Here is a 15,065-nt window from a genome sequence, read left to right as displayed (position 1 = left end):
CTTGCACTCTGAGTTTAATCCAGGACGTGACCCCACGACAACCTCCAAAAAATAAAGTACTCACGATATGGAGCAGGGATAGCCTGTGCCAAAGTAATTCATGATATCAGCCAGATAGACTTCTGAATAAGGAACTGGTTTCAGGAAATGTCTTCCACAGTATCAGGAGAGCAGGGATAGTCCACTTATACTCAGACAGAAGAAGGGTAAAACAGGAAACAGTTAATAATGCAGGAGTAGGTCATTTGTTATCAGGCAGTCTGAAGGTTAACACTGTGTAGACAGTCTTTGCAGAGTATGCAACAGGTAATCAGGCAGTTTGAGGGTTAACACTGAGTAGATAGCCTTTGCAGAGTATGCAACAGGTAATCAGGCAGTTTGAGAGTTAACACTGTGTAGACAGTCTTTGCAGAGTATGCAACAGGTAATCAGGCAGTTTGAGGGTAAACACTGTGTAGTCAGAACTTGCAGAATTAACAACATGTAATCAGGTAGTTTGAAGGTTAACACTGTGTTGTAAGAACTTGCAGAGATAGCAACAGGTAAGATGGTAGTTTGAAGGTTAACACAGATTAATCAGTACTTGTTGAGATTGGCAACAGGATATCAAGCAGTTTGAAGGTTTACACTGAATATTTGTATTTGCAGAGTTTGGAAACAGGTAAACATGCAGACTGAAGGTTTCACAGAAATAACAGTATTTTAATAGTTTGGCAGTACACAGAGTAGTCTGAATATGCAGGGTTTGCAGCAGGTAAACAGGAAGTTTGAAAGTTTCACAAAACAAACAGTACTTGCATTGTTTGGAGACAGGTAATCAGGAGGTTGAAGGTTAATCCAGCATAGTAAATCCTTGAAGAGATTGGCAACAGAAAAGCAGCAGTTAGAGAGATTCCTCAGCGAAATCCTATCAGAAGCCAAAAAGTTAACAAACAAACTGGCACTGGAGAAACAGGAAGCCAAGAATAAAAAGCCTGGTTGTGACATCATCAGGAAGGGGTGGCTCAGACACCTGTCAATCAAGCACACAGAGAGGACTGCAGAGCTTCCCAGCAGCTGAGCGTGACATGTAACTTAGTTCTTTTTTATTTTTTGTACTTTAGTTAGTTTATTTCATTGTATTTATTTGTAGGTATTGTATTTAATTAATTTATTGATAGTGTAGTGTTAGGTTTAATTGTAGATAATTGTAGGTATTTTATTTAATTTATTTATTGATAGTGTAATGTTAGGTTTAATTGTAACTTAGGTTAGGATTTATTTTACAGGTAATTTTGTAATTATTTTAACTAGGTAACTATTAAATAGTTATTAACTATTTAATAGCTATTGTACCTGGTTAAAATAAATACAAAGTTGCCTGTAAAATAAATATTAATCCTAAAATAGCTACAATATAATTATAATTTATATTGTAGCTATATTAGGGTTTATTTTACAGGTAAGTATTTAGCTTTAAATAGGAATAATTTATTTAATAAGAGTTAATTTATTTCGTTAGATTTAAATTATATTTAACTTAGGGGGGTGTTAGTGTTAGGGTTAGACATAGCTTTAGGGGTTATTTATTAGAGTAGCGGTGAGATCCGGTCGGCAGATTAGGGGTTAATTATTGTAGGTAGGTGGAGGCGACGTTGGGGGCGGCAGATTAGGGGTTAATAAATATAATAAAGGGGTCGGCGGTGTTAGGGACAGCAGATTAGGGGTACATAGGTATAATGTAGGTTGCGGTGGTGTACGGAGCGGAAGATTAGGGGTTAATAATAATATGCAGGGGTCAGCAATAGCGGGGGCGGCAGATTAGGGGTTAATAAGTGTAAGGTTAGGGGTGTTTAGACTCAGGGTACATGTTAGGGTGTTAGGTGCAGACTTAGGAAGTGTTTCCCCATAGGAAACAATGGGGCTGCGTTAGGAGCTGAACGCTGCTTTTTTGCAGGTGTTAGGTTTTTTTTTCAGCTCAAACAGCCCCATTGTTTTCTATGGGGGAATCGTGCACGAGCACGTTTTTGAAGCTGGCCGCGTCCGTAAGCAACGCTGGTATTTAGAGTTGCAGTGGCGGTAAATATGCTATACGCTCCCTTTTTTGGAGCCTAACGCAGCCCTTATGTGAACTCTAAATACCAGCTGTATTTAAAAGGTGCGGGGGGGAAAAAGCACGCGTAGCTAACGCACCCCTTTGGCCGCAGAACTCTAAATCTAGCCGTCTGTTTGCAACACACAGTGTTATGGCATGCTGGGGTTACCACCCAACCAGTATTTTACTGACTAGGCCAGTATTTTTGAGGCTCAGGTCAAAATTGAATATAAAGAACAAATTTAGAAATAAAGATGATATCATGGGAAAACTGATTCTAAGTTTGTTAGAATCTAATTGTAAACCAATGATTATTCAATATCAGCCCTAGCAGTTTTAGTTCCTAAATTATGCTGTATAATTATTTATGCAAATGTATGCTAATCAACATGTAAGCATAGGTAGGTAATTCCATATACTTCTTATTATAATCGAAGCCTATATTTTTTTTTTGCTTAATATAATTTTTAAAACATATTAATTGTCCCCGTAAAAAATAAAAAAAAAATACAATAGGCTGGAGGGAAAAGTAAACTATCAAAGTCAGACTATCAAAGTCATTTGCACATTATATGATTTAGATACCTCCATGCTAAATTTTTGCATACCAATCTACAAATTGTATAAGTTGGTATCAAAGTAAATAAAAAAGTTCCTCTTACAGTCGGTCAAGTTTTATTTCAGTCTACTGTCAAAATGTAAAATTGTATATCAATTATGAGCTAACAGCCTATAGGGGGTGTTATTAATGTGAAGCTATATAGCTATATGGCAAAAAATATTTATAAGGTGTACCAGCTCACCAACACCCGAAATTAGGAAAATCTGGAAAGTCCTTACCAGATGGTGAGATCTATAATGCTGTATAAACCAGGCATACTAAAACTACTGATTAAAATAAAAGTTACATTTATAGAAAAGCAATAAAAACAAAGTAGTGTATGCCAGGGAGCATACAAATATATTACCATTCTTTATACAATGTGTTTCTCGGCTCCAAAATCAGCCGTTTCATCAAGCATAACTGACAATTAGATGCCGGTCTTTAAAAATACAGCATTAACCAATCCTCAGGCCCCTTGGGATTCTTTGTTGTCTTTTATTCAACAAAAATTTATTGATATCCAAATCCAGTTTAATATCTTTATGCCTATGTTCATCGATTTCAAAGAATAAACCATAAAGTGTATTGTCAATGTCCTTTAAAACAGAGGTCAGTAGCCTTGGCACCCTAGATGTTTTGGAACTACATTTCCCTGATGCTCAGACAACTTAAAGAGTGTCTCAGCATCATGGGAAATGTAGTTCAAAAACATCTGGGGTGCCAAGGTTGCTAAGTATTCATGCAAAGATCTTGCGATCAAAAAGAGGAGCACTAGGCAAATTCCGGTAAAATAAAACTTAGCTTTTATTTAGCATTTCAGCTCTTATTAAAAACCTTAACAATTGCACAACATTGTAACAGATAGCATAGCACTCTCTTGCTTACGCGTTTCGGCGATAGCCGTAGTCATAGCCAAGGTTGCTGACCCCTGCTTTAAAATAACATCAAGATCCTGATCATAGGTATGTAGTGTTGCCTCCAAGTCTTTTAATACAAAACAATTTTGAGGGTCAGACTTGTTGTTTCCGGCGAGCCTGAAGGCTCGCGCGGAAACAGGGGCATCAAATAATTCGGCCCCATAGTGATGGGGCCGAATTATTTGATGCCCCCCGCTCCATAACTTGTCCGCTGCCTTTGAGGCTGCGGTCTTAAATCCGCCCAATCCTATACGATTGGGCTGATTGACACCCCCTGCTAGTGGCTGATTGGCCGTGAATCTGCAGGGGGCGGCATTGCACAAGCAGTTCACAAGAACTGCTTGTGTAATGATAAATGCCGACAGTGTATGCATTGTATCATGTCCACTCGCACTTTGATAAATTGACCCCTTAGTGTTAATGCTGTACACTAAAATATTGTCAAACTCATACACAAACGATAATCAGAAATTCTTCAGGCAATACAGAAATCTTCAGATCTGCACAATCCTATGCTAAAGTAGAGCCTTTAAAGCAACCGTATATGCAAGCAGCCACTGTACAAATTATCTTTACAAAATACAATGGTGCTTACCCGCTCCACAGTATATACAAGGCAGCGTTTCTTCAGCGAGTGCACAATAAAGTACAAGTGTTTTAAATGATGTATATGCCTTTAAATAGTGCTTACAAGGAAAGCCTGGTTAAGCAGTGAACAAGTGTGGTGTCTGTTTCCTCCTTTCCTTGACTCTCGGCTTCTGTATTTATAAGCTGTAGGCTTTGTGTTTTTATGCTGCACACTTTAAATAAATTATTTATATTATTTGCAAGTTTGTTTCTACATCGTACTTTTTCGGTCAGGTGATGCCGCAGACGTTACTTTGTATTTTCTATTGTATGAATTATCCAGGAGAAATACATTTTAGAGGCAGATCCTCCATTTTAGAGGCATTATTAGAAGCAAACAAGAGTGAGAGCCCAAAGGCATAAAGTTTAGAGGATAGGATTTCTGCAGTGCACGAGTGGGGCACTGCAGAAATAGATTTGCAGAGTTACCGATGCAGAGAGGGCCATTCTCTGGCCCTCTCTGCATCGGACAGCGGTAGTGCCGATTGTTGGAGGATGGGACATTAGCAGGGAGGTGGGTGTGCGGCCCATCTCAGTTGCGGCATCGTGATCCTGTGAGGCTGGGGATAGGGCTCGGGAGTGTGCGTGCGCACGCATGTGCGCGTACATGTGCACGGTAAACATATTTACAGAAAATAAATAAGCAAAGGAGGGAGAGGGGAAAGGGATTGGGAAAATGTTTTGGAAAGGGATCCGTGAGGGGGAGGGGGTAGGGTATTGAGGGCGGGGGTGGAAGCTACACTGCAGAATATATGGGGATTCAATTTTATTATTAAAAAAGGGCAAATTTGTTAGGAAAATGGGTACTGGCAGACAGCTGCCAGTACCTAAGTTTGAGGCCAATAGGTCGAGGGGGAGGCTTAGAGAGCTGTTTGGGGGGGGATCAGGAAGGTTGGGGGCTAAGGATTGATCCTACAAGGCAGAATAATTTTAAAAAAATACCCTTTTATTTTAGTACTGGCAGACTTTCTGCCAGTACTTAATATGGCGGACAATTGTGGAGTGGGAGGAGGGAAGAGAACTGTTTGGGAGGGATCAGAGTGTGGGATATGTCAGGTGAGAGGCTGATCTCTACACTAAAGCTACAATTAACTCTACAAGCTCCCTAATTAACCCCTTCACTGCTGGGCATAATACATGTGTGGTGCGCAGCAGCATTTAGCGGCCTTCTAATTACAAAAAAGCAACTCCAAAGCCATATATGTCTGCTATTTCTGAACAAAGGGGATCTCAGAGAAGTATTTACAACCATTTGTGCCATGATTGCACTAACTGTTTGTAATTAATTTCAGTGCAAAACCTAAAATTCTGAAAAAGTTAACAATTTTTTTTATTTGATTGCATTTGGAGTGAAATGGTGGCATGAAATATACCAAAATTGGCCTAGATCAATACTTTGGGTTGTCTACTACACTACACTGAAGTTAAAATTAACCCTACAAGCTCCCTAATTAAAAAAATATTTCAGTGACAAACCTAAAGTTTGTGAAAAAGTGAACGATTTTTTTTTTATTTGATTGCATTTGGCAGTGAAATGGTGGCATGAAATATACCAAAATGGGCCTAGATCAATACTTTGGGTTGTCTACTAAAAAAAAATATATACATGTCAAGGGATATTCAGGGATTCCTGACAGATATCAGTGTTCCAATGTAACTATCGCTAAATTTGAGAAAAAAAATTGTTTGGAAATAGCAAAGTGCTACTTATACTTATTGCCCTATAACTTGCAAAAAAAGCAAAGAACATGTAAACATTGGGTATTTCTAAACTCAGGACAAAATTTAGAAACTATTGAGCATGGGTGTTTTTGGTGGCTGTAGATGTGTAACAGATTTGGGGGGTCAAAGTTAGAAAAAGTGTGTGTTTTTTTTTAATTTTGTCATCATATTTTATATATTTTTTATAATTATAAGATATGATGAAATATAATTATAAGATATGATGAAAATAATGGTATCTTTAGAAAGTCCATTCAATGGCGAGAAAAGGCAGTATATAAAATGTGTGGGTACAGTAAATGAGTAAGAGAAAAATTACAGCTAAACACAAACACAGCGGAAATGTAAAAATAGCCCTGGTTCTTAAGGGAAGGAAATTGAAAAATGGCCTTGTCCTTAAGCGGTTAAATGTTCTAGTGAACTTAACTCTTATTCACAATGCCTTAAGTAAAACACAAAACAATATACCTGGAATTACTTTCAGGACACTGTTTAATCTGTCCACATCATTAAAAGCAAACCAGACTGATGCCACAGGACTTCCTTTAAAGCCCCAATATCTAGAGGGAAATTAGTATTGTTTTTAGATTTGTAAACGTCATAATTCAATATATATTTCAAAAAGACTACTCCTGGAAACTGTATGTATGAAAATAGATCTGTGATAATATTATATCTGTATTTATTGTAACAAAACATTTCATACAGGCTATCTCTTATCTTTTTATCAGTGCACAATATTATGTATTGAAATATTGTCACATGGGCCTTATATTGTCATTAATTCTTATCTAGCACAGGTATAGCTGTCAGGTAACCGTTGGCATCATACAGAGCCTTCATCTGGCTGGCATCAGCAATCATAGTTGAATATAATCGGGTTTGTTGATGTAACAAGGCTAATGTGAGAGCGCAGTGATACAGCGTGATGAGCACTGAGCTATATATACAGATTTTTACACCCACTGTAATGATATTTTTGAAAACAGATATGTTAAGTTTATAAGTTCATATTCCCTTCATGGAACATAGAGTGAATGTGTCATTCTTGAGAAATTGCACAATAGTTTTCTGAATATATGTTCGGCGACAAAATGGATGCAAAATATTTTAAAATGATCAGTCTTGAAAAACAAATATCTTGCAGTTATGTGAATGACCCAAGATCCTTGAATTTACATTCTGACTACATCATACCCAGTAAAACATGAAAAGTTGTCAAATGGGCAACTCTGGACTTTCCCAAGTCAAAGTCAGTAAGGAAACTATTGCATTAGTTACATCTTGTAAAACAAAACCTATATATTCATTGTAAAAAGACATCAAACAGTGACATAAAATGTATTAAATGTTGTCAATGCAGCTACTGATTTAAACGCATAAGGAAATAGGACAATATGGTTTAGATTACAAGTGGAGCACTACTGATAGCACAGTGCACTATGAATATAGTAAGACAGCACTAAGATTAGCACACAATCTGGTATTACAAGTCCATTGTAAAACAGAATTACCAGTGAATGCCTGTATACAGTATATACTTGTGTACCTCAGAGATAATGCAGGATTGGTTCAAGACCACCGCAATAAAGTGAATCATACTAATATATAAATATATATTTTTATTGATTTAACTTGTGTGGTGTTGGCACTCAAAAGGGCGAATATTTTTGTGCTCCACTTGTAATCTAGCCCTTAGTGTGGTTAAAAAGGTCTATATATTAAGTACAGCTCCTTTAATTGCAGTAGTTACTAAAATGCTTGGGCTTCATATGAATTAAAAAGATTTGATATATAAGTTTTCATTTAGCTAAAAAGTATTTCTAAAACTGGAGACAGCTGTGCCTATCTCTAGCTAGTGGCAGTTCTAGGGGGAGAAGGGTGCAAACCAACCTCAATCTTCAATTTTGCACTCCCATTGGGCTGTCTTTTTAGGCAGTCCATATCCCACAACTGCCTAACCACACCACCAGACCACCTGGTCTGCTCTCAGAACACCTGTTACTCCGCCTGCCTCTGCTCAAAAAATACCAATGACTACCACCCACCCTATCTCTACCAGTGAAACAAACGCAACTAAACCCAGGATTATTTGACCCCAATCCATAATAAGATTTATGGAACTGCCCCTGCCTCTTGCAAATGGACACTGTTGGTAAATATGTTCCCACCATACTATTGACTTCTATGACCCGTACATTTGTTAATATCTAAAAGACACATTATCAAAAACAAATATAATTGATTTGCACCTTTCAATAATTTAATAATCATTAATGCTATCTACAAATAATTAAAGCAGGTATCAAAAAGAAAATGTATTAATAACATTTTGCAGGCATCCCACCCAAAACTATTAAAAAAAAATAACATTCAATGCAATTTTGATATAAAATGTTTTATTTTAAACAGACAAAAATAAATAAATTATTATTTACAATTGAACATATAGTAAGGTATGAGAAAAGAAATATTTAAATAATGTTTTAATAAATATGGTAATCCTAGATTGAGTGAATATGTTATTTACACAACAATAACATAGTGAAAATGGTGACATTGTGAATTTTTCATATACAACTCATTCTTGTTGCATTAAAAAGATTTTCAAAAAAGATTTTCATGCATTACATCATCTTTGTGTGACAGTTGAAATGTGTGGAACAATTTAAGAGGGTTAAAGTGATTTTATTTTAACCTAGAAAACTCTGTGGCATTTTTTTAAATTAAAACTTGTTGCTGAAAAAATTAGGAGAGTGATTTTGAAAATTCTGAAATTCATCTTTTCCAGCCACTAGCACTGTTGCGGGAAATGTTCGAGGACGATCAGGATCCTAAAAAATCAAACAAAATATGATTTTATTAAACATCATTGTAACTAGCTGAACTTCAGGAAGATGGCTGCCTCACAAAAAAAATAAAATATATATTTATATATATAAAACGACTATTGTGTTATTAAGCTAGATAGTATTATAATGTGTTTGCATTTGTTGTGCAATATCTATAATTGGTTTTTTTTGAAGCCAATAAAAAGGTGGATGTGTATTGTGTATATGTGCATGTGTGTATATACTGTATGTGTATGTATATATGTGTGTTTGTATATGTATATGTGCATGTGTGTATATACTGTATGTGTATGTATATATGTGTGTTTGTATATGTATCTGTGTATGTTTATATGTACTGTATGTGTGTGTACATGTGAGAGAGGGAGTGCGTATGCTGCCTGTGCAATATTTAAAAAAATAACGTTCTTCTGTATGTGCCCACGTTGGTATTGGTTAGTCTTTTTATGAAACAGAAATGTTTTCTGAAAGCGTTTGTGCATAATTGTGTCATTGAATCTGTGTATGTGTCATTGCATGCATATGCAAATAGAAGCTTTTCTTATGCTCAAACTTCTATTGAAGGTTCTGGTAAAAACTAGATAGTTTTCATTTCTCACCTCAACAGGGTATGCACAGGTGGGAACATAACGGATGACAAATCCACATCTTCTTCTGTTGGACATATTGGGCTCACTAAAATGGACAGTTAACCCATCATGCACCTGCAAATAGTAAAGGAGGCCATATAATTGCTTACCAGAGCATTGCATTTGTCTATTTAAAAGATAATAATCCTCTAACAATACTTAAAATAATTTTATTTAGTGTATTGAATGTTGTGTCACACACAATAATCATAGAGTAGGATGACAAAACCAACCTTTTAGGGTGTTTATGAAAAAGCCTTGCAGCTTTCCCTGACTAGCAAGACATTTCTATAATTGCTGCACTTTTAAACTTGCAATATTATAAAGCACTGAAATACAATATTTGACACTTCAGTAAAGCTGTTTTTGTTGCGTTCCATTTCGAGTAAAACAGATATAGAGGAATCACACAAGTTATGGCTAACTCGTGTGATGTATTTAGCCTCTAGTAGAAATATTTAATTGTTTTTTTTTGTCCAAGAGATTATTTTTTCTAGCTGCATAATGTAAATATTTCAGAGTGAATTTTTTTTTCTATTTACAAACTGTTGGGTTTAAAGCTGGAATGCTTTCAGAATACATAATACATTTACTGACTAACAAATAATAGTTTCAAAATCAAAATGCTTCATCACCAATCCAGATATTATTTATATGTAATATTTTATTGCTCCATTACAAGATATTAGCTACAGTGGCCAACATTAGTTCTATAACTTTAGTCACCACCTGTTGTTTCTATTAATAAACTATATCTTTTAAACTTAGGACACAGAAGCTGCACCTTATTGAAAATGTTTAGTCTTTACTTACAGACATCTCTCCGGCTTTTAGAGGACACTCAACAGCGTCTTCCACCTGCACCAGGTGACTCGGTATCTCCTGATTGGCTGTCAGCATGTTTCCTGGGACAACTGCATTTCTGTGCTCCAGAATGCCATGTTTATGGCTTCCTGCAGAAAATGTATATAAGCAAAAGTTATATATACTTTTTAATTTAAATGGACAGTAATGTCAAAATTAAACTGTCATAATTCAGATAGAGCATGCAGTTTTAAACAACTTTCCCATTTACTTTTTTTTTAATCAAATTTACTTTGTTTTCTTGTTATCCTTTGTTGAATCATAAATCTAGGTAGGCTGAAAAGAGCTTAGGAGCATGCATTTGTGTTTAGTAGTTGAAGTTATAGATTGCGCTCTAGCGCAAGCCAAAACTGTGCTAGAATACTTAGCGCAATTTCAGACATGAATTAAAGTGTAAGGCTTAAGCAAAATGTTGTACAAAATACATAAAATATATATATACTTTTGAGCCCTTCCCAGTCAAATACCTTGAAACATGCAATATTATTTTTATTCATTTTTAATGTGTTTTAATGTGTTTTTAACGGAAATACTTTAAATTCCTATGTTCTTCACATAGAGAAAATGTCCTTTTTATTTTAAATACATATATATATATATATATATATATATATATATATATATATATATATATATATATATATAGTAGCAAATGATTCCAAGCACTCACTGGACTTCTGACAACAGATACAATTTTATTTGGGTACCCAAATAAAATTGTATCTGTTGTCAGAAGTCCAGTGAGTGCTTGGAATCATTTGCTACTACATAATCTTTGAGAGCACCCTGGCAGCTGTGGAAAGGTGTTGAGAGTGCATGTATTGATATAGACATACAGGTATAGATATATATTTTTTTAAAAATCATGTATATGCAGAAATAAAAATTAAGAATAAAAAGAAAATTTTCTTCCATTTGAAGAACATACAAATTTAAAGAATTATAGCTCACTTCAGATTTAGTGCAGTTGGTCTAACATGGTGTTGGGTAATTTATCTTGAAACAAAACTGATGTATGTGTATTACTTATGCTCTTCTTAAAACACAGCGTGACATTAATTTGCCTATGTTTGTTCATTTACATTTCTTTAAATGTCACAATGACTTTAGATATTAAGAAATGCAAAATACACTACCTGGGATTACTTGCAGGACTCCATTTTCACTGTCCACGTCATCAAATGCGAGCCAGACTGATGCTACAGGACCTCCTTCAAACCCCCAGTATCTGTAGGAAATTAGGATTTAGTTTATACCACTTACTTTTTCATAATCTCAAAAATATAACATAAAATACAAGATAGAGTTTAAAACTATATTCAGAAATAAAGCACATGAAATATAGCACATATGAAAAATAAGTAAATCATGTAATATTACATCATAGATAGAAATAGCTAGATTAAAAGACATGAGAAAGTTGCCTTAACTGACTTCACCATATATCACTATAAACACCAACCTAAACTAATTATCAAAATTGCACCATTATCACTAGACTGTCCCTTTAATCTCAGTCCCCCCAGTACCTCCTCTAATGTCTCTCAAGCTGACACCTCTGATCCTTGTATTAGTAATAATATGTACTGTCATTGTGTCAAATGCTTATAACCCCATATGTGTTTATAACTTTTCAAAAGACTTACTTGATGTCCTGATGCCAAGCAACATATGGAGCTGTATTTTCCTTGTGTGGGACGTCACTAGAGGAATATTTACAGATAAATCTAGAGTCCAGCAGAATGACATCAGGCCCCAGAACAGCAGTGATAGCTTTCAGCAGGTTGGGATGGACGGTCAGATTCATTACCCACTCATACTGCATATGTATGTTGTGCAGGCTGTACTGAGTATATTCCTTACCTGTACAATACAAGCAAAGCAAATAACTCAAAATAAGGGCTGGGCGATATGGGTAAAAAAAAAAACGTGATCGCGATTTTCTTATAAATGACTATAACACCTTAATTTTGCATTATAAAGTTTATTTAACATTACAGAATCTTAATGTACATGTTTCTCAATGTCCAATACACTCTTGGAGCATTAAAATACAAACCACAAAATAGTTAAAATAAAATTTGCTGCCTGTGATGTGATGAAATAGTAGCCACTAGCCAGTTATTAGGTCTTATGACACACAACATTGTCATGTTTTCTTGGACAGTCATTCTAACTGTGGACAGTGGTATGATTAACAAATGAAGCAGTGTAAGCCACATACACACACACACACACACACACATATATATATATATATATATATATATATATATATATATATATATATATATAATATTTTTTTTTTCTTCTTTTTTAAACATTTTAATTTGACTGAAAATGAGCCCTGCTCCTGTCCAGGAATCCATTACAGGCATATAGCAGTAGGGGTGGGGGGCTGCTCCTTTGAGAAATGCTGTGCCTTGCTGATATAAAAAATACATTGTAGATGCAGTTAAGTTAACCCAGCAGCTAATAGCAGAAGGGACTGCAGTTTTAGCCTTTTTGGGAGCCGTGGGGTTAACTGCATCTGCTATGCATTTAAGCTGTTTCTCAGAGAGCAGGACATTGTGTGGGAGGTTCCATAATGTTTACATACCCTAAGTTTCAGACTGCAGACGTCCCTAGGGGGAAATATAAGTAAGTGGCTTTCTCTGCTTTCTCATTCATTCCTGCATGGGCTCTGCTTTTAGATTTCTAGATTGATCGGCTGCTTCTCAGAACAGAAAGTGAAAGTAAAAAAACGATCTTACAAGTGTGCTAAAAGCAACCACTAGATGGAGCTGGTTTGCAAGAAATAACAAATAAATGAATGCATAACAGCCACTTCTAAAGGAATTTTTTATGTAGGAAAAAATCGTGACTCCTCGCGGTTTTTAAATCGCATATGCGATCAATCGTGCAACCCTACTCAAAATGTATCTACATATACATTTTTAAAGATTATAACAAAAGTTTGTGAACTTACCAAACTTTTTTTCCAGTTTTTCATATTCCTTACGAGCCAGATCTAGTTCATTCTTATCTAGCACAGGTACAGCTGTCAGGTAACCGTTGGCATCATACAGAGCCTTCATCTGGCTGGCATCAGCAATCATTGTTGCGCAAAGTGGTTTGTTAGATGTAACAAGGCTAATGAGAGAGTGCAGTGATACAGCGTGCTGAGCACTGAGCTATATATACAGGGTAGAGGGCTCTGTTTCTTCCTGGTTGAAGAAATAAATGTGTCACCCATTAAATGATGTCATTGTATACAATTATGTCTGATGTAAAATAAGGAAGTAATCAATTTCAAAACCATTTTCTTAGAAAAATAAAAAATTCCTTTGCAGTGTGATCATGATTCTTGATTTCACTTTTTGGACTTCCTCACAAGCTAGAAAATATCACAAGTTGTCAGATGGGAAGAGCTGGACATTCCACAGGCAATGATGAAATAATATGTTAATTATATTAAACAATACCTATCTATCCATCTATTCTTACATATTCATACATTTTCTTAGATATTACAAATGATTCCTGTTTTAGAATTGTGAAATTAAAAACATAACAAAACATACGTTATTGTTGCTGTTGTTGTAATTGTCATTTACTATAGATCCGTAGCTCTGATATAGTTTGTATTTGAAAATTATTAAAACATTTTTTAGCAATTCTATAGAATGAAGTTATGGGTTATTTTTAAAGGGACAGTCAAAAGTCTAGTCAAATAGTAAACTTTCATGATTCAGATAGGGCATGTTATGTTAAGCAACTTTCCAATGTACTTTTATCATCAATTTTGCTTTGTTCTCTTGGTATCCTTAGTTGAAAGCTAAACCTAGGTAGGCTCATATGCTAATGTCTTAGCCCTTGAAGGCCGCCTCTTATCTTAATGCATTTTGACAGTTTTTCACAACTAGAGGGCGTTAGTTCATGTGTGCCATATAGATAACATTGTGCTCACGCACTTGAAGTTACCTAGGAGTCAGCACTAATCGGCTAAAATGCAAGTCTGTCAAAATCAAAAGAAATGAAATAAGGGGACGGTTTGCAGAGGCTTAGATACAAGATAACCACAGAGGTAAAAAGTATATTAATATAACAGTGTTGGTTATGCAAAACTGGAGAATGGGTAATAAAAGGATTATCTATCTTTTTAAACAATTAAAATTCTGGTGTAGACTGTCCCTTTAATGATTTAAATGTATTACAGAGCTGAAGTTATTATAGTTGATTAGACATTAATATAGAAGTTTGCAATGATGTACTTTAAGACAATTGGTATGTACAGAAATATATATATATATTTATATTAATTCTATTCTGTGTTTTCTCTTTCACTAAGCTAGATAAATGTTTGTAGTTTTTTTGTTCATAACTCTTGCAGTATACATCTCTACAAAAAAAGCTTCATGTATCTATATGTCTATATGTTGTCTCCCCTGGGCTATAGCTAAATTGCTTTAAATTTACTTTTACTTATACATATATATAGAGGCATATATGTAAAGCCACCAATTACCTGCTAGCTCCCAGAAGTGCATTGTTGCTCCTGAGCCTACCTAGGTATACTTTCCAACAAAGGACACCACAAGATCAAAGTAAATTTGATAACAAAGTAAATTGAAAAGTCTGTCATAATTACATTTTCTATCTAAACCATGAAAGTTTATTTTTGTTTTTTTCATGCCCTTTAAGTTTATTAACATGAACTTAGCATGCATAAAACGTAAAAATCTCCTCAAGAAAGCAAGATAAGCCATTCTGAACAGGTCAAAATATTTTTTCAAG

The 15,065-nt window shown here is 35.2% G+C and overlaps 1 protein-coding gene across 1 annotated transcript; it reads right to left on the bottom strand.

The window, feature by feature from the left end:
- Nucleotides 1-8,326: 8,326 nt before the first annotated feature.
- On the bottom strand, nucleotides 8,327-13,425 carry LOC128639156 (L-threonyl-[L-threonyl-carrier protein] 4-chlorinase-like). The gene is made up of 6 exons (XM_053691366.1): nucleotides 13,258-13,425; nucleotides 11,936-12,152; nucleotides 11,426-11,517; nucleotides 10,239-10,378; nucleotides 9,396-9,500; nucleotides 8,327-8,778 (listed from the first exon to the last, which is right to left on the bottom strand). Exons 1-6 carry the CDS (start codon nucleotides 13,385-13,387, stop codon nucleotides 8,671-8,673), a joined length of 792 nt encoding a protein of 263 aa, XP_053547341.1. The 5' UTR covers nucleotides 13,388-13,425; the 3' UTR covers nucleotides 8,327-8,670.
- Between the last annotated feature and the right edge of the window lie 1,640 nt (nucleotides 13,426-15,065).

The sequence above is a fragment of the Bombina bombina genome, chromosome 1, assembly GCF_027579735.1.
Source record: "Bombina bombina isolate aBomBom1 chromosome 1, aBomBom1.pri, whole genome shotgun sequence".
NCBI classification, from domain to species: domain Eukaryota; kingdom Metazoa; phylum Chordata; class Amphibia; order Anura; family Bombinatoridae; genus Bombina; species Bombina bombina.
Note: the sequence above shows the minus strand (reverse complement) of the source record. Positions and strands in the feature narration are given on the sequence as shown.